The following is a 26,994-nucleotide window of genomic DNA, read 5'->3' as shown; positions in this document are numbered from 1 at the left end:
GTAGCTCTCAACCGGGAACCTTCAACAATGTCTAGAGGCATTTCTGATTTTACAGCTGAAGAGTTGGGGCAATGGGGGAGGGAGGGAGGATATGCTACAAACATCTGGTGGGTAGAGGCCAGGGATGCTGCCAAACACCCTGTAATGCACAGGACAGCCCCCACCATGAAGAATCATCCATCCCCAAACGTCAATGGTGCCCAGGTTTGAAACCCCAGGCCAGCCCTTTACATGCTATGATCCCCAAGATCCCCTACTGGGGACCCAAGATCTGGTGAGGTCTGATGGCATTAACAGGCAACCATTACGTTCTTAAGCACGGCTCCCCCGCCGCACAGCCTCGAGACAGAGCTCAGCGAGAAAGGACCACATGTAAACCCACAGACCCCCTGCCTAAAAGCCCCTTAGTCTAGAAGCTTGTTCACTTCGGAGGGATAAATATAGTCCCGTGGTTCTATAAAAGATTATGGGAGGTTTTCCAAACTCCCAAATATGTTAAAGGAAGACTGTGATTGGTCGCTACCTTTTTTTCCTGCTCCAAAATACTAAAATAGTTGCAAAGCCCCCAGTCCTGCATGGGGCACCAGCTCTGTCAAATTCAGGGGCTCCACCAGACAAAGTCCCTGAGGCAAAACCCTCAGCTGGCCCCACTCATCACACAGCAGGTGGCACCAGCTCTGGCGCCTGTGGCCATTCAGCTCCAGAGGAACTGGCCTTCCTGGCCTTCCCAGCCTTCTCGGCCTTCCCAGCCTTCCCGAAGGAGGCTGGAGGCAGAACAGGAGACCAGGGAGAGAAATCTTTGACTCGGCCCATTCATTTGGGTGGTTCAATTTCCAATTCATTCCAGCCAAAAGAACCAAAGTAAGGTTCTGTTCCAACAGGGGGAAGCAGCCCCAGACAGAGGCAAAATGTACAGCATCTCACTTATTCGCGACAACACCAAATGATTAGGTATTTCTTAGGCCTGTTTCAAAGACAGGCTCTGGTGGGAGACAGGGCTGGACCAGGTTCTCTACAGCCTGGGGTCTCCTGTGCCAATTATGGCTCTGCCTTTTCTGTATGTGCCCCCAATGCTGGGCATGTGCAAAGGGGAAGATGCTGGTTTTAAGTCTGACAGCTTTTCCCTGAGTCAATCAACAGGCTCTAGGAGGGCTCCTACCACAGGAGGCACCCCAGGTCTGCCCCCCAAGCTCTTCTGAGATGTCTCCTGAGGAAATGAGACCCCTGTCCGTTTGAGCTCCCTTTGCATTTTCACTATTATTTGGAACCTGCTTTTCAGGGTTGCTCATCTTCTTCTCTCCATTGGCCTTGCAGCGTGGCAGGGAGACCAACGAGAGAGAGCGACAATGACAAGAGCCCTGCAGGGAGGTTAGTGACAGCAAGACCCCTTCTGAGCCAACTGGAGGCAAGCAGGAACCTCGAGCCTGCTCTGATGTCTGGTCTGTGCAGCTGGAAAAGGAGACCAAAGGTCCCCCAACCCACCTGCTTTCAGCCTGCCCAGAACGTTCTGTGGATGACACCCAGTGTGTAAGCCAAGCCCACACTTGTTTCCCCGCCATGGTTGGGCCCTGCCTTCCTCCTTTCTGGGACTCCATTGTTCCTTATTTGAAAGTTAAGAGGATGAGACTGAGGTGTCTTGCCGTTGGCACATTGACATAAATCTTTCGCAGCGGCACCTGAGCAAATCCTTTGTCAGGGAGCACCTCCGGTGGCCGTCAGGAATCATCACAAAGTGGCCCTGGTGGGATGATGTGTCCAGAGTGATAAATGCAGGGAGGAAAAAAAAGTATCCCCAAGTATCTCAGTGTTTGCAGCCGACCAGCTCTTTGAGCTAAATTCTTCAAGCAAGGAGCCTAGAGTTGAAAGCTGAGCTATAGCCCTGCCCCTGGTTCCTCCGCCCTCCACGACCATGAAGGCAGAAGGTCTTAAGAAGGGAGAGCACCAGCCTCAGCCACCAAGGGCACCCTGGTATCCGATTACAAAGCCTGTCCTCCTCATTTCTCTTCCACAAAGTACCAGACAGAGAAGGGAAAAAACAAAAGCGCTAAAGAAAGAAAGTGATCAGATGATAGAACTAAACTGAGCTCCGTGCCCAAGGACGGGGCTGACGTGGGAGGCTGGAGGTGGCAACAGGTCTTCTGGGTGGCTGGGGGAAGGGAGGCCATTTCAGGTTTCTTTTCCAAGTGAGGGCTGAAGTCAAGAAGGCGATCTGGAGCATGAGACACAGCATGCCCAGAATCCCAATGGGATAGTGGGGCACTTTGCAGGGCATTAGTTGGACAGCACTCTAGAGATCATAAGCCATGGTCCCCAACCCCAGAGAATCCACAGTCTGGAGGGGACAGATCAGAAAAGTCAGCACATAGGACACTGTCTGATGAAAGGACATCCTTTGGGTGAGACTGGCACGGGTTTGAATGCAGGCAGGCTCTATCGTGTCCTAGCTGTGTGACCCTGGGCAAGTTACTTAGCCTCTCTGGGCATGCCCATCCTTCATGCCCTTTATTCCCTCCCCAAGGCACAGAATATTGTAAGGCATCAATAAATGACAGCTCCACGTAAATGCTGTCCTGCTGTGTGAAGAGTAGCTCACCCTCATCCATAGAGTTCTCCACAGGTAATGCCCTCCCCTCCCTCAGGACACCTTTCCTTACTTACTCCCCTCCTCCCTCTTTACATGAACTGAGGTCTCTTCTGGTTTCGACCATGGATGCATTTGTTTGCGCTGACATTCATCTCCTGCCTGGCCTTTTATAGCAAGGGTTACCGAACTGTTTCTGCAAAAAGAGAGTGTTTTAGGTTTTCTGAGCCATTTTGCTCTGTCATATCGCTCAGCTCTGCTGTTGTGGTGTGAAAACGGCCACAGACAGCATGTGAACAAATGGGCATGGTGGTGTTCCAATAAAGCTTTACTTACAAAAGCAGACGGAGGGCAGAACTTGCCTGTGGGCTGCTTGCCCATCTCTGTTTTAGAGAGAATTCTCTCTCATTATCTGCTCCTCATCTCTACCCCATGAGCCCATCACTGACATATAGCCTGAAACTGTCTTCCACTCATTTCTCTCTCCCGGGGCAAATCTAAAAATGCTTCAACCTTCTGCTCCAAGGGCGCAATTTCCATGATTCAATTATGACAGTTCATTTGTTTGTTAATTCATTCAATGATACTTTTTGCCACGGTGATGAGTACTTTATAGAAAACAAAAGAGGGCAGCCCGGGTAGCCCAGCGGTTTAGCACTGACTTCAGCCCAGGGCGTGATCCTGGAGACCCAGGATCGAGTTCAGCGTTGGGCTCCCTGCATGGGGCCTGCTTCTCCCTCTGCCTGTGTCTCTCTCGATCTCTCTCTCTTTCTCTCTGTCTCTCATGAATAAATAAATAAAATCTTTACAAAAAAAAAAAAAAGAAAGAAAGAAACCCTGTGTTCGTTGAGTGTGTGGGCCGCAAAGCTGACTGGGGCCCTCCTGCCCCAAGTTTAATGGCCACATGACCTTGGATCACTCGGTTCACCTCTCTGTACCTTTGTTCTATCATCTGAGAACCAAAGAATATGAATCCCTATCTCCTGGGGAAGTTCTTTTTTTTAAGATTTATTTGTTTATTTATTTGAGAGAGAGAGAGTGAGAAAGAGAAAGCTTGCACATGCAAGCAACGAGAGGGCAGAGGGAGAGGGAGAGAATCCCAGGCAGACTCCCTGCTAAGCATGGAGCCCTACACCAATCTCCACCCCATGACCCTGAGATCACAACCCCAAGATCACCACTCAAGCCATAACCAAGAGTCAGACACCCAACTGACTGAGCCACCCAGGTGTCTCTCTCCTGGGGAAGTTCTGAAGTGTAACTGAAGTTTTTCTTAAAATCAGCTTAGGATAATACCTGATACATAATATGCTTTCAATAACTTATTGTTATTATTTTTATTGTTACTAACTGATAGCACCTGCTACCTTAGGAATTTATAATCTTGTAGGGGAGATTTATATATCCAAACAACAACTATAAGATAACTGCCAAGATGAGAGCAGCGGCAATCAAGGCAAGCTTCCTGGCAGTGGGGGCATTTATGTCTTGAGGCATTGTCAGGAGTTGCTAAGCCATGGGAAGGTTTACTCCAAAACATGCAGTCAGGAGGCTTTCTCTTTTGAACAGATGCAAAGAGGGGATTTAATAAATATATGAAATCATCCAGGTCTGCAGGGTCTGAGCATCCAGGCCCACCAGGTACCAGCAGCTGGGAGGAACACAGGACAAGGGGAACAGAACAAGGTAAACAACGTGGAGTTTTTTTCCTTCAAATTTTTCTCTTTGAAGTTACACAATTACTTGTTTCTTTCCCAGAAAGACAGAAAATGCAGACAAGCAAAAGAGAAAGAATAATCACCCCTGATCCAAGACAACTATGCTAAATATCCAACTGTATCTCCTTCTAGAATTGTTTGCTATGTATTCATTTAGAAAACAAAAATAACCCTCAAACTTGGTCAGAACAGTGCCTTTCCAGGGCCCCTGGATAGCTCAGCAGGTTAAATATCTGACTCCTAGTTTTGGCTCAGGATCTCAGTGTCCCAGGATCAGCCCTGTCAGGCTCTGGGCTCAGTAGGGAGTCTGCTTGTGGATTCTCCCTCTCCCTTTGCCCCTCCCCCCCTCAAAATAAATAAATAAAATCTTTAAAAAAAAAAAAAGTGCCTTTTCTTCCTCCTTCCCTGAACAGTAGTTTGGGCACTTATCATACAAGACTATCAGTCGATATTCAGGAAAATAATTAACACAAAAGGCCACCTGAGTGCAAAGCATGACCATAAGGAGCTGGAGCCATCTCCTTGTGTCCGGCAATGCTACAATCAGAGTGTTGGGACATGGACAGGGGGCAAATTTGGTTCCAAATAATACCATCACCTGAAAAGACTTCTCTCCACTCCCCCCACCCTCCCTGCTTCCTCTGGCACATTTACTGAACTTTTCAAATAGAATCACGTACCCAAGGATCAGAGACCCACTCTCTTCCAGAACCATTGCTAAGAACAGGGCAGAAATACTCACTGAGGGAGACTAAGCCTTGCTGGAGGAAGGGGGAGAAGCCTCCCAGGGCTCCGAGGAGGCTCCAGGGACTGCTGACCTTCCCAGCCACACCCACCTCAGGGCAGGGTCCCAGCTCCGCAGCTCTGGGATTCAACCTGGAGGGGCAAGGCGGCCCCCGCCAGCAGCCCCAAACACCCCACTGTAGAAAGGGCTCTGTGCTGAGCAGCAGGAACAGGTGCTGCCATTCCAATTCCAGCTCCATGGCAAGTCAGAGCAGCCTTCTGCTGGCCTCTGTTTTCTCACCTGTGAAATGGGTGCTCATCCTGGTCTGCCCACCACTCATACATCTGTGAGGATGAAATAAGACCACCTGCAGGCAGGAGCTTCTCAAAACTGAATGTGTTCTGTGCATATGCAATGTTGTTGTTATTCAGTATTTACATATATGCTCTAAATAATGTCTTTTTCTCTCATTTCTGGTTTAAGCTGCCACACCCCTATAAGCTCCCCAGAGGGGTGCACACTCCAGCTGAGCAAATGGAAATACATGGACCCTCCCCCCCGCCCCACTCCAGGGCTAAGGAGAAAGCCATCCCCACCCTCTGTCTTATGGGAGGACACTTGGCTTGACAGGAGTCAGACCAACCTGAGTTCCAACCCTGGCTCTAACACACTGCTGTGTGACCCTGGTGAAAGTGTCTACCTCTCTGGGCCTCCGTTTTCTTACCAGTAAATAAAAAAACTAAGTATATAAACCTCATGAGGTTGTCGAAAGGATTCAATGAGCTAGTGCTGCCTGTCGATGATCTAGCACATTGCTTCTCTCAGTAAGAACTCCACTGATTTCTGCTTTTACTAGTATCATGGGCCACCATCATTCACTTAACCACTCAGTGACTACCTTTTACTCAACCCTTCAAAGCCAGGCTCTGGAACAGTTCTGGCACAGCCGTTCTCCAAGTGGTGTCCCCAAACCCCCAGCCACAGCAGAACCTGGGAACTGCTTATAAATGCAGGTGCCTAGGTGCTTCTCTAGACCAGCCCCAACAGAAAATCCGGGAGCCCTACTGGGGATGCTGATGCACACACAGGTCTGGGAACCACTGTGCTAGTGAGGAGTAGAGAAACAGACACATAAACAGAATCATTTCAGATGTCATAGGAACAGTGAAGAAAACATGATAGAGTAAGGGGATTGTGAACGGCTGGGACAGACGTGGGACTCGCTGGGGAGGTGGCATCTGAGCTGACACCAAAATGACAAGGAACCAGCCATGGGAAGATTGGGGCCACAACACTCCAAGCAGAAAGGATGACCTGTGCAAAGGCCCTGAGGCGGGCTTTTCAAAGAAAAGCCATGAGGTCAGGGTAGCTGGTGTGATAAGCTAACGAAGCCATCTGGAGATGGACCACCTGGGAGCCTGGGGGAAGGGGCTTGGGTCTGACTCTAAGATGGAACGGTCAGTTTCAGTCTGATTCAGCTCGGCTGGTTAGTAAACATAGAACCCACGAGCCTCAAACAATTCGGCCCCTGCAGATTCCACGGTCCAAGTTCAGTCTCAGTTTGGAGCCTAATTCTTCTCACTCTGTTACATCCAGAATGCAAGGAATACAGGGAGGGGGGAACCTTGGCTTCTATCAGACATGAAAGCCAGAAACCAGATTCTCTTTGTTCTCACTGGGAGGCTCCTACAAAAGCCAGGGCTGACCGCATGAAGTGGCGGGGGTCTAAAGAGACAGGCCAAAGGTGGCAAGCAAGAAAGTAAAAGTAGCAGCTATATTGGGAAGGGCAGATGAAGCCCTGGACGAGGTTTCTCAGCAGGGGTTCTGCTTCCCTGGCTATAAGACAAAGGCCAGGGGCAGGGCAGGGCAGAGGGTAGAGGGATCAACTTAAAATAATGAAGATAACCAGAGCCGACCATGTATTAGGCATATAATTGGCCAGACATCAGACTGTTTATTTGTATTAATTCATTTATTTTGTGGCAACGGTGCCACAAGGAAAATACTACCAGCATCCCCATTTTACAGATGAGGAAAGAAAGATAGAGATAAATAAGCAGGGGGAGCTGAGGCCAAGCCCAAGGGAAGTAGAACTAAGGGATGAAGAAGGAGGAAGAGAGATTGGCCAATGGATTGGAACTTGCCTAAAACCAGCTCCATTCACCCTTGCCTGATGACTTGAATGAAATCAAACCAAGGCAATTCCCTTCTTAAAACCCCTCCAATAGGGCAGCCCGGGTGGCTCAGTGGTTTAGTGCCGCCTTCAGCTCAGGGCGTGATCCTGGAGACCCGGGATCGAGTCCCACATCAGCTCCACGTCAGGCTCCCTGCATGGAGCCTGCTTCTCCCTCTGCCTGTGTCTCTGCCTCTCACTTTCTCTCTGTCTCTCTCATTAATAAATAAATAAAATCTTTAAAAAAAAAAAAAACACACACACACCCTCCAACAGCCTCCTATTCTGCTTCAAAGAAACCCAATTCTTGCTGTGGCTCTGAGGCTCCTGAGGAGCTGGTACCTGACTCTCTTCCCCTCCCTGTACCTTCCATGCTGCTGCTCGCCTCTCTTCCTGCTCCCTGCACTTCTCCGGTGTATTGTCAACTTGGCTGTGCTGGCATCCACGTTTCCAGAATTTCCTTCTCTGTTGGGTCCCAGATTAGAGCTGGCCAAAGTCATATAAAATGTGAGAAGTGTAGGAAGCAGGAGACACAGTGGGGTCCACCTGGAGTGTTGTGGCCCAGGACAATAGGAGACAGATGTAGAGGTGCCGGTCTAGTTTATCCTTCATCGGGTCCTGCTCCATGACCACCTCTTCATCCTGACAGTGGGCCCTGGTGACCAACAGTGACCTCAAATCTGACACCAGACACTTTCCTGCAAACTCCCAGAGGGAACAGCTCCAAAGAACCATAACCTTCCATAGGCATCTACCCTGGTCCCTCTTCCTGGTCTCCCTGCAACAGATGGACATGCTGGCTTCCAGAGGTCTCCAAAAACCCAGACTGGCTTACCCACATCAGGACAGGTTAGAGACCTTGCTCTGAATCTCCAGTCTCCCCTTATCAACTAATTCTATAAGAAACCCAAGTTACATGGAAAGGCAATATTTGGGTGCCCCAGCACACAGCCCGAACTAAACTCACACCCAACAATCTAGTGGCTGCTTGATTGGACAGTGCGGGTCTAGAATATAAGGTCCCTGAGCACAGGAAGCTGGTGGGCTTTACCCACCACTATGTCCCTTAGCCCCCAACAGTGACTGGGCCAGGAAGTTGGATTGGTATTTATTGAATGAATGCATGAGCCACTTGTGCGTAAGGCTGCATTAAATTTCTATCACTCGCCACTGAGAGACCCAAAGTGGCACTACTTGTGTGCAAGGTGTTCCTGAGGATCTATAGCCCAGGGCTGGAGAGGGTTTGATGATGGAAAGAGGACATGGGCTCTGGAACACACCAGACACTGTGGGTTTTGGGAGGGGCCACTCTCCCTCAGCCTCCCCAGTCAGCCCAAAGTTAGAAGCAACTGGAACAATAGGGCAATCAATCCTGCTCTCACTCTTTGTTCCAGTCTAAGGAAGGCTGTAGTGAAGGCAAGGTTCTAGTGGGCTTCATTCGACGCCCAAACCGGGAAGGAGCAAGAGAACATCTGAGGCTGTCCTATTTCAGGGCATTTTGTGTCCTGTTTTTCTCCTGACTCCCAGTCTTCCCCCTGGACATGCAGGAGGAGGAACTGGAGGGGGCCACACAGCACAAGCTCCAGAGAGGCTGCTGGGGCATGGGGGTACCTACTGGCCAATTGTACCCCAGCCTCCTCTCTCTCTCCCTGTGATAAGGGATGGAAGCAGAAAAAATGTTCATCTTTAGCCCAGAAGGCTGGCCTACAGCCTGCAGAGTTCCGATAAGGATCAATATGTGCTGATTGCTACATTCTTCAAGGACCTCTTGACTGCCTGTATTTCTCACCAATAATTAATGTCAAGCTCAATGATAAGCACTAGAAAAATCTTGGGAAAGTAGTTTTAGGAGTAGAAATCCGAAGACACTTATGATATACTCCCTACATGTCCCTTCCCCCTTGAGCACAAAGCATACAACCACCAGCTTCATACAACAAAAGTTCAGCTTTTTCTGCCCATTTTTTCTGCACCTGTCCCCATGCTACTTAAATAAACTTACTAAGTTGCACCATACAAAATCTCAAGAATTCTTTCTTGACCTTTGCATTCCACAACCCTCCAACACCCTGGAAGTCCTCGAGCCTCCTCCTGCTGCACTTACCAGCAACTCACTCTAAGCCACTCCCCTCCTCTGAAGCCAGAGTGTTTGTCTGAAAAGTGGACAATGATCTGTGCATCTTCTGCTCAAAACCCCATTATGCAAGCTCTGTGCCAGGGTCCACTGTGAAAGCCGGCCCAGACTTCCAGTCACACAGGTCTGTCTGTGCTTGGAATGTAACATGCTGCCTCCAGCCACAAGGCACTTCTGCATGCTACCCAACCACCCCCCCCCCCCGCCCAAGTCATTAGGAGAATTCCTCCTCATGCTTTGGTTCTCAACTCTCCACCCTGAAGCCCTAAAAGAGTCCCAAGCCTGGAATCTAGCACAGTGCCTGATACATACTGAGTTCTTGATAAATCAGTACGGAAGAAGGAAAGGAAGGAAGGAGAAAATCAAGGTCTTCCATGATGTGGGACCTGGGTCTTTCCTTGGGAAAGCAAAGATGCAAATGATTGCCCATTATTAGTCTGAAAACAGTCAAAAGACCAAGAGTACAAAGATGAAGCAGAAGAGAAAGAAAAGCACAGCATCTGTATTCTGATCTCTGAGCCTTGTCCCCTCCAAGTTCTTCTCTGATAAGCAGCTGTGACCCAGAGAGGAGAGTTCAAGGAGAGAGGCTGTGGTCTTCAGGCCTGAGGCCCAGTCCGGGGCTGAAGGGGAGAGGGAGCAAATGGCAGGAATACACTCTTCCAGCAATAAATCAATTTAACCCTAGGACCTTGGCTCTGTACTGACCATGATGGAGAAAATGGGGCCATGTGCCATGAAAAAATTGTTCGGGATTTTCTGTTTGATGCTTTTGGCCAGAGGAAACGTGGGCCACCTCTAGAGAACAATCAAGTCAAACAGAGGGGGGGAAATAGGTTCTAAAGAAGCAGCAATGTTGAGGGAGACAGTGGCTCAGGGGGAAGGGAAATCAGAGAAACACAGAATAAGAAGCATAATTAGAAAACTGAAGGCCAGGCGCCCTTTGGAGAAAAAAAAAGGGAGGAGTATGGCAGAAAGGTAGAAGGAAGAGAGTTGGAGGCAGAGAAAGGCTAGTGGACCCTGGTGATGGTAATAGTGGCGGTGATGACAATGTTGGTGATGGTGATGATAATGGTGGTGGTGATAGTGTGGTTGGTGGTATGGTGATGGCGTAGATAGCGATGGTGGTGATGTTGGTGGTGATGATGATGGTGGTGATGGTGATGCTGATAGTAGTGATGGTGGTGGTGATGATGGTGTGGATAGTGGTGGTAGTGATGTTGGTGGCACTGATGGTGGTGGTGATGGGCTGGTGGTGATGACGGTGGTGATGGTGATGATGATGGTGGTGATGATGGTGTGGTTGGTGGTGTGGTGATGGTGTGGATAGTGGTGGTGGTGATGGTGGCACTGATGGTGGTGGTGATGGTGTGTCTGGTGGTGATGATGGTGATGACACAATGGTGGTGATGGGTGGTGATGGTAGTAGAACTTCAGCAGAGATGGTGGTAATGGATGTAGGACAGGGGCAGGGAGGGTGCTAATGAGGACAATGACAGTAATGGTAACAAGAGGACTCATCATGTACCTAATCTGAGCCAGGCCCCATGCTTTGCCTGTGCCATCTTATGTAATCCTTCCAACAACCACTGGGTGGAAATGATCATCATCTTCATCCCACTACTTAAGAAACTAAGCTCAGAATCTGGAGAGGCCATACTGAAAATCACATAGTTGATAGGTTGCAGACTCAGAATTTGGCAGAGGCTGGGTTTGTCCAGATTCCACACTGTTAGCAGACAGTGAAAGCCTGGGAAAGGAGAGCAGAGAGGAAAACTGAAGAGGAGGAAGGCCTGCCCTGACCACACTATTTAATAGGACAACCTGGCCACCATTCCCAGAAGGCTCTGCCAACCCCCCTGAGACTGCTCCACTTTTCTTCTTCTGTCCCCCACTGCACTTATTCTAACACACTTTGCAATGCATTTGCTTATTATGATCATAACGTGTCATCTGTCTCCCCCTGCTAGAACGTAAACCCCCGAGGACTGACATCCAAGCCTGCATTTTCAGAGATCAGAACAGTCCCTGACACAGTGCAGGCATTCCACAAACTTTGTTGAATGACTGAATGTTTTTTTGGTTGCAGGCCACATCTGATATGATAAGAAAAGGTTAACATATCATGGATTTGGGGTCCCCCGAGCCTATTGAAAGGACAATTGAGGCTTCTTCAGTTTCAGGCTGTGAGGCTGATCTAACAAGCTCTGAAAAGTCAAGAATGGTTAATTTTTTTTTTCCCTAACTCAGGGGCTCCTTGGACACTGGAAAACAAAAATATACCCAACCCAAGGAGAAAACTAAGATTAGAGTCACACGTCTAAAATAAAGTTGCCTGATCCCCTAAGAGAGAGACAGAGAGGCAGAGAGTATCCTCAGCCAGGCCTAAAGCTTACTTGTCTCTATCTGCTTCCATGAGTTTCTCAATACAACTTGCATTCCTTCAGTCATTTAACAAACATGCATCAAGTCACCATTTACAAGCCAGAATTTAAAATATCTGACTTCACTGCCGTAGAAGACTCCAGTCCTCCAGCCGAGAGCTGGGGTTACCAGGGTGCATAAATATGGCATGATGCTTAAGAACAAGAGTCTCGTGGGAAAGACACTAGTTTGTTCCTTAGTTTGGGATAACATTTTTAGTTAAGGCGAAGGGCAGGAAATGATGGAATCATCCAGCTCCCAAGATAGTTAGAAGCTTCTAGGAACCAATGATCATTTTTGAGGGAAGATTTAAAAGAAGGATGGGTCCAGGATGGCTCACTGCTTCCCCCTGGTGGAGATCAGTGGCAAGCACATCCAACAGCATCCTGGGTCTTCCCTTAACAGAGACAACCCCAGCCAGGAGCTAGGTTTGTCCTGCACCTGCCCAGCGGGAGGTCACATTTAGATGAGGGAGCCAGGAAACTAACAACCACTGCAAGACATGGTCAGTTGGTGACAGAAGCATTCATTCATTCGCTCAACAAAGTGCAGAGGCTTTGAGGCAGGAGTTGGGTGTGAGGATAAGCAGGGGTTCCCTGGAAAAACAAAGAGAAAGAGAATTCTAGGCAGTGGCACTGGGAGCAAGAAATCCATGCGAAATCCATGCCTGGCCTAGAAAACTCTAAGTAACTAGTAGATTTAGCCAATAGTCAAGGCTTGAGGGGGAAATGTGAACGGTGGGGCTCCAAATAGAAGCCAAATCCTGAGCTTTCTTTACAACCCATGGAAAGGCCATATACTTTAAGCCATTGGTGATTTGCATGGGCTACATGTGGGGAAAGGTGCATTAATTCAAAAATATTTACTAAGTTCATAGAGTCAAATATTGTATCACATACTGATCTCTGGCTGGGAATAAAACGGTGAGCCAAAAGAGGTATGATCCCTGCCCTTCTGCAGCTTACAGTTTGGTAGGGAGATAGGCATCCTTTTTTTTTTAAATCACACCCCCCCCCAAAAAAAATGGTTAAAATTTAAATTAAAATGTAACAAACAACCATGCGGCATACAGGAAGATCAGACATGAAGTATGACACCATAGAAATTCGGAGCTGGGTGTGTAGACAAGACAGAGCTAAGGGTCCCCAGAAAAGTAAAGATGAGATACAGCTTTCTTAACATCACAGAAGTCATGTTAGGACCCCAGCCGTTTTGTGATCGATGCCAGACCAGCACTATTTGCACAAGCACATTTCTCACAGAACTTCTTAGGATGCATAAAAATTGCAGGAAAAAAAATAGATCTTGGTAGTTAATGATTTTAAGGGAACAAAAGAAAGTGAAAAACAAACAGCCACTCCCAAGCCAGGACAGTCTGACCACAGCAGAGACAATAAATCAGTGGTAAAGCTCCCAGTGCTTTTTCAAAAGTAAAGACTGACCTAATGCCCACTCTTGTGTCATTTCTGCAGGATTTAAACCCTGTTGAGCACACAAATACTGGACTACCTGGAGCCAGAGCGCTGATGATGCTGAACCTGGCTGGCCTGTGACTTCAGTCAACTAGGACCTGGACTCTGCCACCTGAGGATGACTTTTGCCCCAATTCTAGCCTGAACCATCCTTTGTCATGCTCCTTCCTGAATACGTATGAACCCGCAGCTTAAACCCCTCCCCAATTTTGTTGTTGGGAGAGGCCTTGTTTGGAGAGTTATCTCCCTGCCTCCTTCCTTATAACAAGTAATAACAAGGTCTTCACTTCCAACACCTACTTGGGTTGTGTTCAGTGGAATGCGCCCCACATGGCACTGAGTTGCGCTGCTCCCCATGCTGACCTCAACACTAAGTGCCATAGGATTTGGGCAAACGTGCAGCACTTGGCCACTGCTGTCAAGGTCCCAGTGGCCATAAGGTTGGTATCAGAAGCAGGACATTGTAGACAGCATCTGAGCTGCCTGGGAAGACTTTGTAGAGGCAAAAGGATGACAGGGAGCAGAATTTGCTACCCCAAGATATGTCCCTTTAGCATAAAAGCTATTTGAGGCTGATTATTTTGAAGAAACAGTAGACACAGGTGAAGCTCTGAAACATGAGTAGAAGTTGCACTTTTGCAAAAGACATCGACATTTATATAGGAAACCTCCATTTATAAAGGTGTCTCCAACTCAGTATCAGAAGGGTGACTCTAGAAACTTCTTCCTCTCAATGGAGAAGGCAGAGACTTTTGCACACCCACCTTCCCTTTGTTATTTGTGCTTTTCCTGGTCACCTCCCACAACTGCCCCCACCCCCCAACTGCCTCCTCTCCTTTGTCTTTAACTAGAGATGCAATTGAAGGTGGTGTCTTGGGTCACTCTAAGGAGTTCCTCAGTTTCCCCAAGGCTCTTCCACACATACAGGAAGTAACCATGTTATTAAACTTTAAAACTTTTTTTTCTTCTGTTAATCGGTCTTTTATTTCAGGGGCCATTTCAGCCAAGGACCCAGAAGAGTAGAGAGAAAAATTTTTCTCCCCACCAGAACCAAAAAGATCGCTGTCTTTCAAACCATGGCTCACAATCCATAAATGAGGTGTGACATGAAAGTGGTGGGTCATGAACAGCATTTGGTAAGTAATACAGAATAAAATAGGAAAGGATGCAAAATACCATGCATGTTTGATGGCCATTCTTTATTTCACGAGACTCGTTTCAGGTATGTATGTGTATGGGTATGTGTGTGTGTGTATCTGTACAGAGTTGCAGTGTAAATCCGATTCATTTCTAGGCATCTTGATCAAAACTGGAAAACACAAGATTAGAGGTCCTCTCATGGTCTTGTCCAGCCCAGGATGTCACCACAGATGAGTGAAACACCTATCTCAGGCAGAGCTGGAGGCCAGCTCCATTTATAAGGACTTCACTGAACTCAGCAGCAGAATTCTGATGGAAGTTGTGAACTCAGAAAAGCAATTAAGAACCTAACATCAATGCTCACCCTCGTGTATTGTAGGGGGCAGGATCTGGGGAGAGGCATAAATTGATACAAACTTTCTGGAAGGTTACATGGCCATGTAGATTATCTGGAGACATTTTTGTTTGTCATGACCGGGACTGAGAGGGTGCTACTGGCATCTTGTAACTGAGGCCAGGGTTGTTGCCATATATTCTTCAATGACAGACAGCCCCTGATTCAGGGTCCCTTTTGATGATAACTTTGATAAGGATACGCTAGCAAGAAAGACTACCAAAGGGTATGCATGGGGAACCTGAGCCAATGACCTGTTCCATATATGTTCTCTTGCATTCCCTGCTGTACCCCAGCCTGCTGGCACACAGTAGTCAGTAAATACTTGTTGAATGTCCCAGGCTGAACCCTGTAAAGGGCTTGTGCAGAAAACCAGCGGCCTGATGGGTCCAGACTGAGGTTCTGCAGCGACACCTTGTGGTGGAAACTGAAACAACTATGTGGATGAACTAATGACCCTTTGGCTGGTGTTATCCAGAACCAAATGCCCTACACCTGAGCTCTCCCTTAAGGAAGAGCTTCCAAGAGCTGCCCTCACCACCTCTGGCTTCCGAATCCAGGCCTCTCTTTTCTCTGCTCATGAGTGGTATTTAAAGCTGACTCTGTCTCATCCTGGCCTGCAGCTCAGGCACAGAAATCTAGAGGAACTGAGGCAGATGTTTTGGGGACGAGTCTCCATCCCCAAGGCCTGCTCACCTGACATATGGACGTTCCGGAGACAGGACAGGGAGGCATTGAGACGGGCACACTCCTCCCGGTTGGCTCCATATTTCTCCACGGTCTCACACACCTGCTCATCTGTCATCTCCAAGAGGTCCTCCAGACTCAGCTGGCCGGGGGTGATTTCCTAGAAGAGGGAAGGAAGAAAGACGGTAAACACACCTCAGGTGCCCAGAGGGAAGGGTAGTGGGCTGAGCCTCCACACTGCCCTCTAGCAGCCTACGTGCAACACCCGGTGTGAACTGCAGCTGAGGTCTCTGACTCTAGGGTCAGACAGACCTGGATTTGAATCTCAGCTTTGCCGCTGATTACCTTGGGCAAGTCACGTTCTCTGAGCCTCATTTTATTCACCTGTACAATGGGAGTCTTAATGGCACCTACTTTGTAAGGTAGCACCTATTGTGAGCACGCAGTCACTGCTCCATGGATGGTGGTGGTTAATTATCTGCCCTCCTCTGTACTCTCTGAACTTCTTATGGGCAGATTCCACTTTCATCATCTTTAGATGGCTCTCTGGGCCTCCTGCTTGGCTTGGCTTGGCCCCAATACAGGGGTGAACTCAGAGCAGAGCCCAAGTCTCTTGATGGCTGTCCTCCCAAGCTACACATTCAAGGGTCTAGATTGGGGCCTTAGGAATCCTAAGAGGCAGTAGCCTGAGCATAGAACAGAACCCTGTCTGTAGTTCAGTGCTGGAAATGGAACTGGATTTGTGTCTGAGCCCACAGGGCACAATTTTGCATTCTAAGACAAAGTGCTAAGGCTGGGGTATAGCATAGGGTGGGGACAGGGATACCTCTGGAGAGGGTAGGATTCCCAGATATAAATGTCCCTTCACCACCAAAAGCAACCACCCTCCCTTTCCCAAAACGATGTGTCCCCTGAACACCATGATATGGATACACCTTGAAATTTGTCAAACTTCAATATTTACGCATCTTTTTGCATTTATGCATCTGTATACATCTATAGCTATACATGTATATGAAATGAAGAGGCTTCATTTTATAGCAGTTAATGGTATCCATTGTTTTTACATATATTATTTAAGTAAGAATTTGAGATACCTAAAGATGGGGTTTCTAGGACAACGTGGAACATTACTGCCCTCTTGTGGCAACATCTGTGTATTACAACAAAATCAGACCACCACCACCACCACCACACCAGCATCTCTACCACACACACAGGCATTAAACTGGCAGCCAAAAAGAGGAAAATTTCTTTCCCCACCTCAAAACAGATGCAGGGCAAAGGCCACAAAGACAAATCAGTGCCTTTCCAATTCACTAGGGCAAGGAGCAGGAACAAACAATATTTGAGGCATTTAGGGCTTTTCTCAAATAGAGACACATGGCTTGTAAAGCCCACTTTAAGAAAACTGAGGGTCCAGGATCTGAAGGTAAAAAACAAATCACATTTAGAGAAACTCACTGACAGCATAAAATAATTCTCTTCTTTGCTGCAGGATTCACTTGTGCATTTTAATCCTATCATTTACTCCCCCAAACACTCAATTTTCACTGAAATTTGGGGTCATAGAAAAAAAACCACAAAAGTAATAACGACATTAAAAATGGACAAAGCCTTAAGAAATGTGGACTAACAGACCAGATGCACTTCCTTCCAATAAAATGATAATAATAAACAAAAACGAAATGGATGGTGCACTGTTTTAAGGGCTTTCCCTGGGTTTTTTTTTTTTTTTACTATCACAAAGACCACATAAAGGAGTACTTTCATCATCATCATCATTGGTCTGTAATTAGGACACTAAAATTCAGAGAGATTAAACCACTTGCCCAGGGTTGCAGAGCAAGTAAGTCTGAACCCAGGCTGTTACTTGGGAGCCTTTTCCTCCTCAGAAAGGGGACCTCTGGTGGACGCACATGGGAGCTACAGACAGAGAGCTGGAAGCCCAGCTCGTCCTCATCTCCCGGTTAGTGGACTCAGGATTCTAACAGACTAAGGTAAGAGCCAGAGTTGGGGGGATCCCTGGGTGGTGCAGCGGTTTGGCGCCTGCCTTTGGCCCAGGGCGCGATCCTGGAGACCCGGGATCGAATCCCACGTTGGGCTCCCGGTGCATGGAGCCTGCTTCTCCCTCTGCCTGTGTCTCTCCCTCTCTCTCTCTCTCTCTCTGTGACTATCATAAATAAATTTAAAAAAAAAAAAAAGAGCCAGAGTTGGGGCACCTGTAGGCCAGGTAAATGTAAATGAGCAAAACTGCTCACTAGCAGGAGCCTACAGGATCCGAAGGGGCAGCAGAAATCAGGTCATTCACTGCCACCAGACAGGAATTCAGTTCAGTGAGTTCCCCAATTGGACTTTTTCAAGAGAAGCCAGAGATCTGGGGTTTTTTAATGCAAACTCTTTAAGCTTTTAAATATTGGCTCAAAAAAATATGTTGCAAACACTATACCAGACAAACAAAAAATGTTTGTGCATCAGATACAAGGAAGAACAGCTTGGGAACCACCAGTTTTCAATCCCTGGCTGAAAGGATTTTGTCTCTGTATTCATCCAGCTTGATAAATAAATGGTCCCAAAAGCCTCTAAAAAGTGGATTTGCCCATGCAAATAAAATGTGCTGTCTGTAGTTTCTCGTGACCTTTCATTTTAAGGAAATTCACATGAAATTACCATTCTGGGAATGAAAGGAACATAGAATTATACGTCAGCCAGTGTGCATGCACGAGGTTGGGGTAGGGTGTGATTGAGGAATGTATGGGCCCTTCCTCTAGCTCAGGATCAGGTGGGTTCATGCTAGCTCTCGCATAGAGGTCAAAGTCTGAAAAAGACAAAAGGTGGAAGACCTCTTCAAGCAAGAAGAAGGGTGCACCATGAGAAATGGCACTTGATCCTGCAGGCAAGCGGGGCACTCCCTTGTCTGCCCAGCTCAGGGAGTCCCCAGCAACATCAAAAGGAGGAGAAAGCACAGCGCTTCCCATAGGCTCCAGAGTCCTACTGAGCTCATTTTCCTGCCAGCCCCATCTACTCTAACAGGAGAAGTTGCTTCATCTCTGAGCCTTATATTCCTGCTCTGCATAATGGGGATAATTGTCCCCACCTCAAAAGGTCATTGCGAGCCTCAACAGTTGAGATCCTGGGTGTAGAGCCCTTAGGACAACTCCTGGCCCCAAACATTCAGTAACTAGTTTTATTTGGAAGGGCCAGACTGGTCACTGGAATCAGTGGGGACCTAGAATCCAAGAGGGTAGGAAAAAAATCTCACTATCCTTGAGATTTTAAGGATGTGGTCCACTCTCGTTACTTCCAAAGTTTTCAATGGTAAGGTGCCAGACTGTGAGCGGAACATTTTAGATGGATCTTCTCATTTTATTCTAGCTACTTCAGAAGAGGAGATAATCTTTACCCCCATTTAATGGTGGGATCCAATATGGTGGCCACTGGGCACGTTAATTAACATTAAATACAATTAAAAATCCAGCTCATCAGTCACATGCACTCATCACAATTCAAGCACCCGACAGCTATGTATGGCATGCTGTCTTCGGACAGCACGGATATAAATTATTTCCATCATAACAGAAGTTCTGCTGGGCAGCACTGGTCTAAAAGGTAATGTGACTTGGCCAAGGTGATTGAGCTAATAAATAGGCAGAGCTGAAAGAGGATCCAACTGAATGTAGAGCCATATTCTTAACAACCCACTTGGACAGCATCTGAGATCCTCTGCGCCTTCATCCAACACATATTTGCGTGAGGCACAGGCAAAAACCTGCTGTCGGAGGGGCTGGCTTCTGGCCAGGAAGGGGCAGGGGGTGGGGGGCTGTCTCTGGTCACCTCCAGGACTTCCTTCCGCACATCGACGATCCGGAACCAGTGTCGAAGCTGGGGGAAGCCATCCAGCTCGGCGTTGCGCTCCTGCAGGGCCACCTTCTTTTTGCAGGACAGCTGTCGGCTGAAGTACTTTACCAGCTTGCTCTGTGGAGACACAGATGAGGACAGGGGATGGGTCACAGGCATTGCCATGGGAGAATAGGCAAGAATCTCCCCGCCCCCCACCCCCCCTCCCTGCCTGAACCCCATCCAACCCCTATTTCAAACACCAGTGTCACTGTAGGAAGGAGGGGCACACGTTGTTACCACTTTTATCAGGGGGCTTTGGGGCTGCAATCATGTACATTTCCACTGCATAAGTCCTCGGACCCAATGCAATGATTCCACTTCTAGGAAATCTCCTAGAGGCGCCATCCTGTGCAAGGTGACTATAAAAGAATAGCTCTTACAGTTCTACTTGCAATGGCAAAAGATTGAAAACACCCTGAGGGTCCATGAGCAGAAGACTCACAAATGCGGGTACATGACACAAGGGAATTCTACGCAGCTATAAAATAAAATGAGGCAGTGTGCTATGTAGTCATTCAGAACAGCCTCCAAGATACATTGATACATAAAAATAAATATTCTCCATGCATGTGGGCACTGTTTACATTTATACAGCTTTGTAAATGCAGACACTCTGGGAGGATTTCCAAAATGCTATGGAAGGGAAGGGGGGGGTGGGGAAAAGGGGTGGAAGAAACATTTTTTTGTTTTTATTTTTTCTAATTGTTAATTGAAGTATAATCAACATGCAATATTATATTAGTGTCAAGTGTACAACATAGTGACTCAACAATTATATACATTATGCGGTGCTCTCTATGGTAAGCAGATAAGTGTAGTGACATTTGTCACCAGATAAAGTTATTACAGTAGTATTGACTGTATTCCCAATGCTGTACCTTTCAGGAGAGTAAGAGGTACAAACTTCCAGTTAGAAAATAAATAAGTCACAGATATGAAAAGTATGGCAGAGAAACATTTCACTTAAATCCTTTTGTACTGGGGCACCTGGGTGGCTCAGTGGTCTGCTCAGTAGTCTGCCTTCAGCTCAGGGTGTGATCCCCGGGTCCTGGGGTCGAGTCCCACGTCGGGCTCCCTGCAGGGAGCCTGCTTCTCCCCCTGCCTGTGTCTCTGCCTCTCTCTCTGTGTCTCTCATGAATAAATAAATAAAATCTTTAAAAATAAATAAATCCTTTTGTACTCTGTGAATCTTAATTCACGTGCAAATATTCACAAATTCACAAATACTTTTAGAATGAGATGGACTTGAACTCATGCTATGGAGAGATTCCATGACACAAGAAAGGAAAACTAGTTATGTGAAAACTAACATTAACAGTGAGATGATGGTAGTGGGCATCTGTTGCTTCTGTCCAGCTGATCTGCATTTCCCCTTTTGCTGAAAAGAATATTTCAATTTTCTTTGGGGGAAACTTCCTTCTTGGGATCCCAGTCCATATGGTTTTTGGTAAGGCTAGTCTCACCCACCCACTCCACTCGGGCTGCAGGACGGGCACATGACCCAGGCCTGATCACAGCTTTTGGATCAAGGACAAGAAGTGAGCCAGACCCAGCCCCCAAGGACCCTCCCCAGCAACCCTTCCCAAGTGCTCAGGAGACAGCCCTCACTTCCCTCTAGAGTTTTTGGGGAATGAGGGGACACCATAAGAGCCAGAAGCTGCCCAGGCCAGCCCTGCTGCCATATGGGAGCCCGCCTGAGGCTGATTGCAAGGAATCAGAACTCATTTTTCAGTTAACATTAACTCTATTCACCTTACTAATAAAATGAAAGTTGTCATTCTTCTTGATAAAGAAAGCCTAAGTTCCATTGCAATAGTGGCCTAAGTTCCATTGCAATAGTGGCACAAAAATCACATGAAGCTAATGTTCCCACACTTGTCATCCGGAATCTCAGTCTAGAGTTTTAAAATAGAAAATGTCCAAAAGAATGTTTTTTTCTCTAATTCCCTATTCTGAATGAATAGGGTCTGACCTATTAATAGAGCAGAGCTTTTTTTTAATTTTTAAAGATTTTATTTCTTTGTTTGAGAGAGAGTGTGTGTGTACACAAGAGAGAACACAAGCAGGATGGAGGGGCAGCGGGAAAGGAAGAAGCAGACTTCTCGCTGAGCAGGGAGCCCAATGCAGGGTTCCATCCCAGGACCCAGGGGTCATGACCTGAGCCGAAGGCAGACGCTTCACGAACTGAGCCATCCAGAAGCCCCAGAGCAGATCTTTCAACTAAGATACCTACAGACCTCTCCTGTCTGTCCTTTGTTTTATTTTCTGACTTGCTTTAACCATTTTTTTTTTTACTCAGGTACAAAAAAAAACTACATGAAAGAAATATACTTTGATGCATACACAGTCACTCTCTGAGCAATTCCTCTCTTTGCCACATAACAAAATTGTCCAGGCTCATCTTGTTCTTTCCCTGCCACGGCTCTAGAATCAGTCCTCTCACCCAGGAAGCACTGCTTCCTCTGAACGGGAAATGGTATTTAGAAGCCAAGATTCAAGTGCTTGATGTGCTTACTGAATTTGGGGTGTCATTGTTTCCAGTCCCCTCTGCGGACAGCCTGGGCAATATATGTATGCTTGTGCAATGCACCGATGTATACATAGATACACAAGTTTATGCCTAGATTTTTTATATGTATTGATAACCAATACTTCCAGTCACAATCCAATACCATAGCATTTATTCTAACTTTTTTATTTCCCACATCTGTATCACTCATCTCAGTGAGAAAAACAATCTTCAATACTTTTTTTTGTTCAGTCTACTGATTTAATTTCACAATTGCACAGGGCCACTGCCCTATTTGGATGCTCTCCTCATGGGCCTCAACCCCTGCTGCACTGACTTCTTACCCTAGCACTACTGCCTGTCTTATGGAGATTTCCACGTATGTCTGATTTGTACAAAGTTTTCTTACTTTTCACCTATTTACCTTAATGAATGACATTCCCCTTTTATTTCTCATCCTTTCCTGAGTTCTGTTACCTCCTTTTTGAGTTTTTTGAATCCTGAGTTAAATTGTTTTTTCAGATGCTGACACATGCCAGGGGATGCTCAGATCCTCTTCGCAGACACACTCCTTTCCCTGCTTTGGTTTATGAGAATGAAACTGATTTCAGGTCTGAGTGAAATGTCCAAAATGGTAGTCCACTAGCCACGTGTGGCTAACTAAGCAGTCAAAGCATGGCCAGTCTGTCCACAGAATGGAATTTTAACCTTACTTAACTGAAATTTTAAAAATGTAAGCCATAGGGGTACCTGGGTGGCAGAGCCAGTTAAGCATCCAACTCTTGGTTTTTGGCTCAGGTCATGATTTCAGGGTCATGATATCGAGCCCCTAGTTGGGGCTCACACTCAGTGTGAAGCCTGCTTGGGATTCTCTCCCTCTGCCCCTCCCACTCATGCTGTCTCTCTCAAATAAATAAATCTTTTTTTAAAAGATTTTATTTTATTTAATCATGAGAGATACAGAGCAGGAGAGAGAGAGGCAGAGACACAGGCAGAGGGAGAAGCAGGCTCCATGCAGGGAGCCCGATGTGGGACTCCATCCCGGATCTCCAGGATCACGCCCTGGGCTGCAGGTGGCGCCAAACCGCTGCGCCACCCGGGCTGCCCTCAAATAAATAAATCTTTTAAAAAAAATAGAATCCATGTAAAATGTTTTTCTGTTAAACGTAACTATTACTTTGATAGAATTACACTTTACTTCAAAACTGAAATTTTAGCACCTGAATTGAGAGGTGCTCTAAGTATAAAATCCATACCCGATTTCAAAGACTTAGTAGGAAAAAGTAACATAAAGTATCCCCTTAATATTTTTACACTGATTATATGTTTAAATGATAATATTTTGAATATGCTGGATTACATAAAATATATTATTAATATGAATTTAATTTATTTCTTTGTTAATGTGGCTACTGGAAAATTTTAAATTACACATTTGGCACACATCTGTCACTTTCAATGTGTTTCTTTTTTATTTATTTTTATTTTTTTAAATATTTATTTATTTACTCATGAGAGACACAGACTGAGGAAGAGAGGCAGAGACACAGGCAGAGGGAGAAGCAGGCTCCTCACAGGGAGCCTGATGTGGGACTCAATCCCAGATCCCGGGATCACAACCTGAGCCAAAGGCAGGCCCCTGACCGCTGAGCCATCGAGGCGTCTTTTTTTTTTTTTTAAAGATTTTATTTATTTATTCATGAGAAACACAGAGAGAGGCAGAGACATGAGCAGAGGGAGAAGCAGGCTCCCTGCGGGGAGCCCGCTGTGGGATTCGATCCCAGGACCCCGAGATCAAGCCCTGAGCCAAAGGCAGATGCTCAACCACTGAGCCACCCAGATGTCCCACTGTCAATGTATTTCTAAAGGACAGTGCTGCTGTAGGGTTTTATCCTAAATAAATAATTAAGAATATTCACAAAGCTTTGCTTAAGTTGATAATAGCCAAGAAAGATCGGAAACAATCCAACTCTTCACCAAGAGGGGAAGATGTAAATACATTACAATATATCTATATGATGGTGTATCATTAAAAATAAGGTATAAAATATGTATATTTATAATGTACAAATAATCATAAAAATGTATACAACTATTTGTGTATATATGCATAGAAAAGCTGTGGAAGGGTATATTACAAAATGCGAACTGCAGTTATCTCTGATAGTAAGATTATGGGTGATTACGATTACTAAGATTAAGAATAATTACAACTAAGATTAAGATTATTAATGATGGGATTATTATTAAATATTCATATTATCAATAGAGATTGTTTCTATTTGCTTCTCTACAGCAAAATTAGAAAATACAATGTATATGTATTACCTGCTTATAAATGGAAAAAATGTTTAGATGAGCTTGGCAACATTTCTTTTACAAAGATACTATCCAGTGTCAGGAAGAATGGGAGACACCATTGAGAATGCCACTGGAGGGCAAAGGGATTTTAGTCTCAACATTTTAATAGTTTCACTTCTAGGACTCCACCCTAGAGACATACTTATATATGCTTGTACATGGGATAAAGGCTTGCTCATTACTGCAGCACAATTAAGTTTTAAAACTTGAAAATAATGTTTAAAAAGGTACATGAACCCAGGGGCACCTGGGGGGTACAATTGGTTAAGTGTCTGACTCCTAGTTTTAGCTCAGGTAGTGATCTCAGGGTCATGAGATTGAGCACCATGTGGGGCTCTGCACTCAGTGTGGAGTCTGCTGAAGAATTTCTCTCCCTCTGTCTCTCCCCTCAGCTCTCTATTTCTCTCTCAAATAAATAAATAAATAAACAAACAAACTATTTTTTAAAAAATTATAAAATAATGGGGCATCTGGATGGCTCAGCAGTTGAGCATCTGCCTTCAGCTCAGGGTGCGATCCTGGGGTTCAGGGATTGAATCCCGCATTGGGCTCCCTGCATGGAGCCTGCTTCTCCCTCTGTCTGTGTCTCTTCTTTCTGTGTCTCTCATGAATAAATAAATAAAATCTTTTAAAAAAATAAAAACTATGTCTTTTTAAAAAATTATAAAATAATTAAAAGGTACATTACCCAAAAAGCTAAGAATGAATGAATTATAGCACATCTACAGGATGGAATATTATATAAACTTTCAAAAATAAGGTAGACTGATACATATTGACTTGGGAAAATCTCCAAGATTTTTATTTTCAGTGAAAAAACAATCTGCAAAGACAACATACATATACTATAATTACATTTATATTTTTAAAACTCTATGTGTGTCGGGGCACCAGGCTGGCTCAGTCAGTGAAGCACAAGGCTCTTGATCTCGGGGTTGTGGGTTTGAGCCCCACATTGGGTGTAAAGATTACTTAAAAATAAAATCTTAGAGACACCTAGGTGGCTTGGCTGTTGGGTGTCTGCCTTTGACTCAGAGTGTGATCCCAGGGTCCTGGTATCGAGTCCCGTGTCGGACTCCCTGCAAGGAGCCTGCTTCTCCCTCTGCCTGTGTCTCTGCCTCTCTCTTTCTCTGAGTCTCTCATGAATAAATAAATAAAATATTTAAAAAATAAAAGAGGGGATCCCTGGATGGCTCAGTGGTTTGGTGACTGCCTTCGGCCCAGGGTGTGATCTTGGAGTCCTGGGATCGAGTCCCATGTCAGGCTCCTTGCATAGAGCCTGCTTCTCCCTCTGCCTATGTCTCTGCCTCTCTCTCTCTGTGTCTCTCATGAATAAATAAATAAAATCTTTAAAAATAATAAAAATAAAATCTTAACAAACATATAAATAAATCTCTGATATAATTATATAGAAAAATATTGGGCAGATTACAATGAACTGCAATGGCAAACGAGCATGGGGGGAAGAGGGGCACTCACTTTTTACTGTAAACAGATGCTATTTGGATGTTTATAATAAGTACATACGGCTTTGCTTTTTCGATATTTGGAAGAATTTTTTTTAAGATTTTATTTCTTTGCGAGAGAGAGAAAGTGAGAGAGCATAAGTGGAGGGGTAGGGGCAGAAGGAGAGGCAGACTCCCCACTGAGCAGGGAACCCAATGCAGGGCTCAGTCCCAGGACCCTGGGATCATGACTTGAGCCAAAGGCAGAATTTTAACTGCTTGAGCCACCCAGGTGCCCCAGAAGGATTTTTTTTTTTTAATTTAAGACTTAGTTTAGGCATCTTCTCCATGCTTTGCATATACCTACCTAACCTTTGGGTCACTCATTCATTCATAAAATATTTACTAAGTGTGCCCTATTCACCAGTGCACCAGGCACCTCGTTGGGCTCTGGGAATTCAATAACGAATATGATCAACCAAAAACTTGCCTTCTGATATTTCTGGTACAGAGAATCAAAGTCAGCTCTGAACTTCTGAAGATTTAGATATGAAATCTGTCTCCAGCAGTTATCACTCACTCTATCCATTTGAGGAAGCTTCAGGACAGAGGAGATCTCAGATTACAACTTTCTTCATCATGCAGAAAAGAAACTCCAGTAATTAAAAGCAAAATAGATCTCTCAGACCCTCAGATAAATGCCATCTTTGACTGGCAGTAAGTGTGCCTAGCAAGCTTGCTTGCTTTGCACGGTTTTAAGCTGAGGGCTTCCTAGTAATTGAAAAAATAGAAATGCACAATATAGTACCAGAGAAAGAGGACTATACTGTACAAATCTTGAATTTTTTTTTTCCATGCCAGCGTGCTGGAATAAGAGGCAAGCCTCAGGAAGGAGCCAGAACTTTGGGCACCAGAGTCAGGCTAACTTGAGCTCCAATCGCACTGCACTCCTTAGTAGCTGAACCACCTCAAGCAAGTTTCAAAAGCGCCCTGACCTCAGTTTTCTCACCTGGAAACTGAAGGCTATAACAAGCATACCTACTTCACAAGATGGTGGGAGAGTTAAAAGGGATTTTTCACACAAAGTGGTGCTGAAGAACCACTCCAAATGCCACACCAATGATGCTGATTTTGTACCACCCAAGCTCACAAGCATCTGCCAGAGTTACCTCAAAGGGGCTGTGCCCCCAATTTACTAACTCTCAGTACCAGAAAAAGTCTTTCTAATAAATTAAAATTATTCTGTTTTGGGATGTCTGGGTGGCTCAGTGGTTGAGCATCTGCCTTTGGCTCAGGTCATGATCTCGGGGTCCTGGGATCGAGTCCTGCATCAGA

At 45.9% G+C, this 26,994-nt stretch overlaps 1 protein-coding gene across 1 annotated transcript in view; it reads right to left on the bottom strand.

Moving 5' to 3' along the window:
• KSR2 (kinase suppressor of ras 2) overlaps positions 1-26,994 on the bottom strand; it is a 399,224-nt gene that overhangs the window by 291,292 nt on the left and 80,938 nt on the right. The window contains exons 2-3 of the mRNA XM_055323016.1: positions 19,279-19,419; positions 15,454-15,604 (exon numbers count right to left, since the gene is read on the bottom strand). Of these exons, the coding sequence (XP_055178991.1) occupies positions 15,454-15,604; positions 19,279-19,419 (292 nt within the window). The remainder of the gene's footprint in view (positions 1-15,453; positions 15,605-19,278; positions 19,420-26,994) is intronic.

This window comes from Nyctereutes procyonoides, unplaced genomic scaffold, assembly GCF_905146905.1.
Source record: "Nyctereutes procyonoides isolate TBG_1078 unplaced genomic scaffold, NYPRO_anot_genome, whole genome shotgun sequence".
In the NCBI taxonomy this organism is placed as follows: domain Eukaryota; kingdom Metazoa; phylum Chordata; class Mammalia; order Carnivora; family Canidae; genus Nyctereutes; species Nyctereutes procyonoides.
This window is presented reverse-complemented; position numbering and strand designations above follow the sequence as displayed.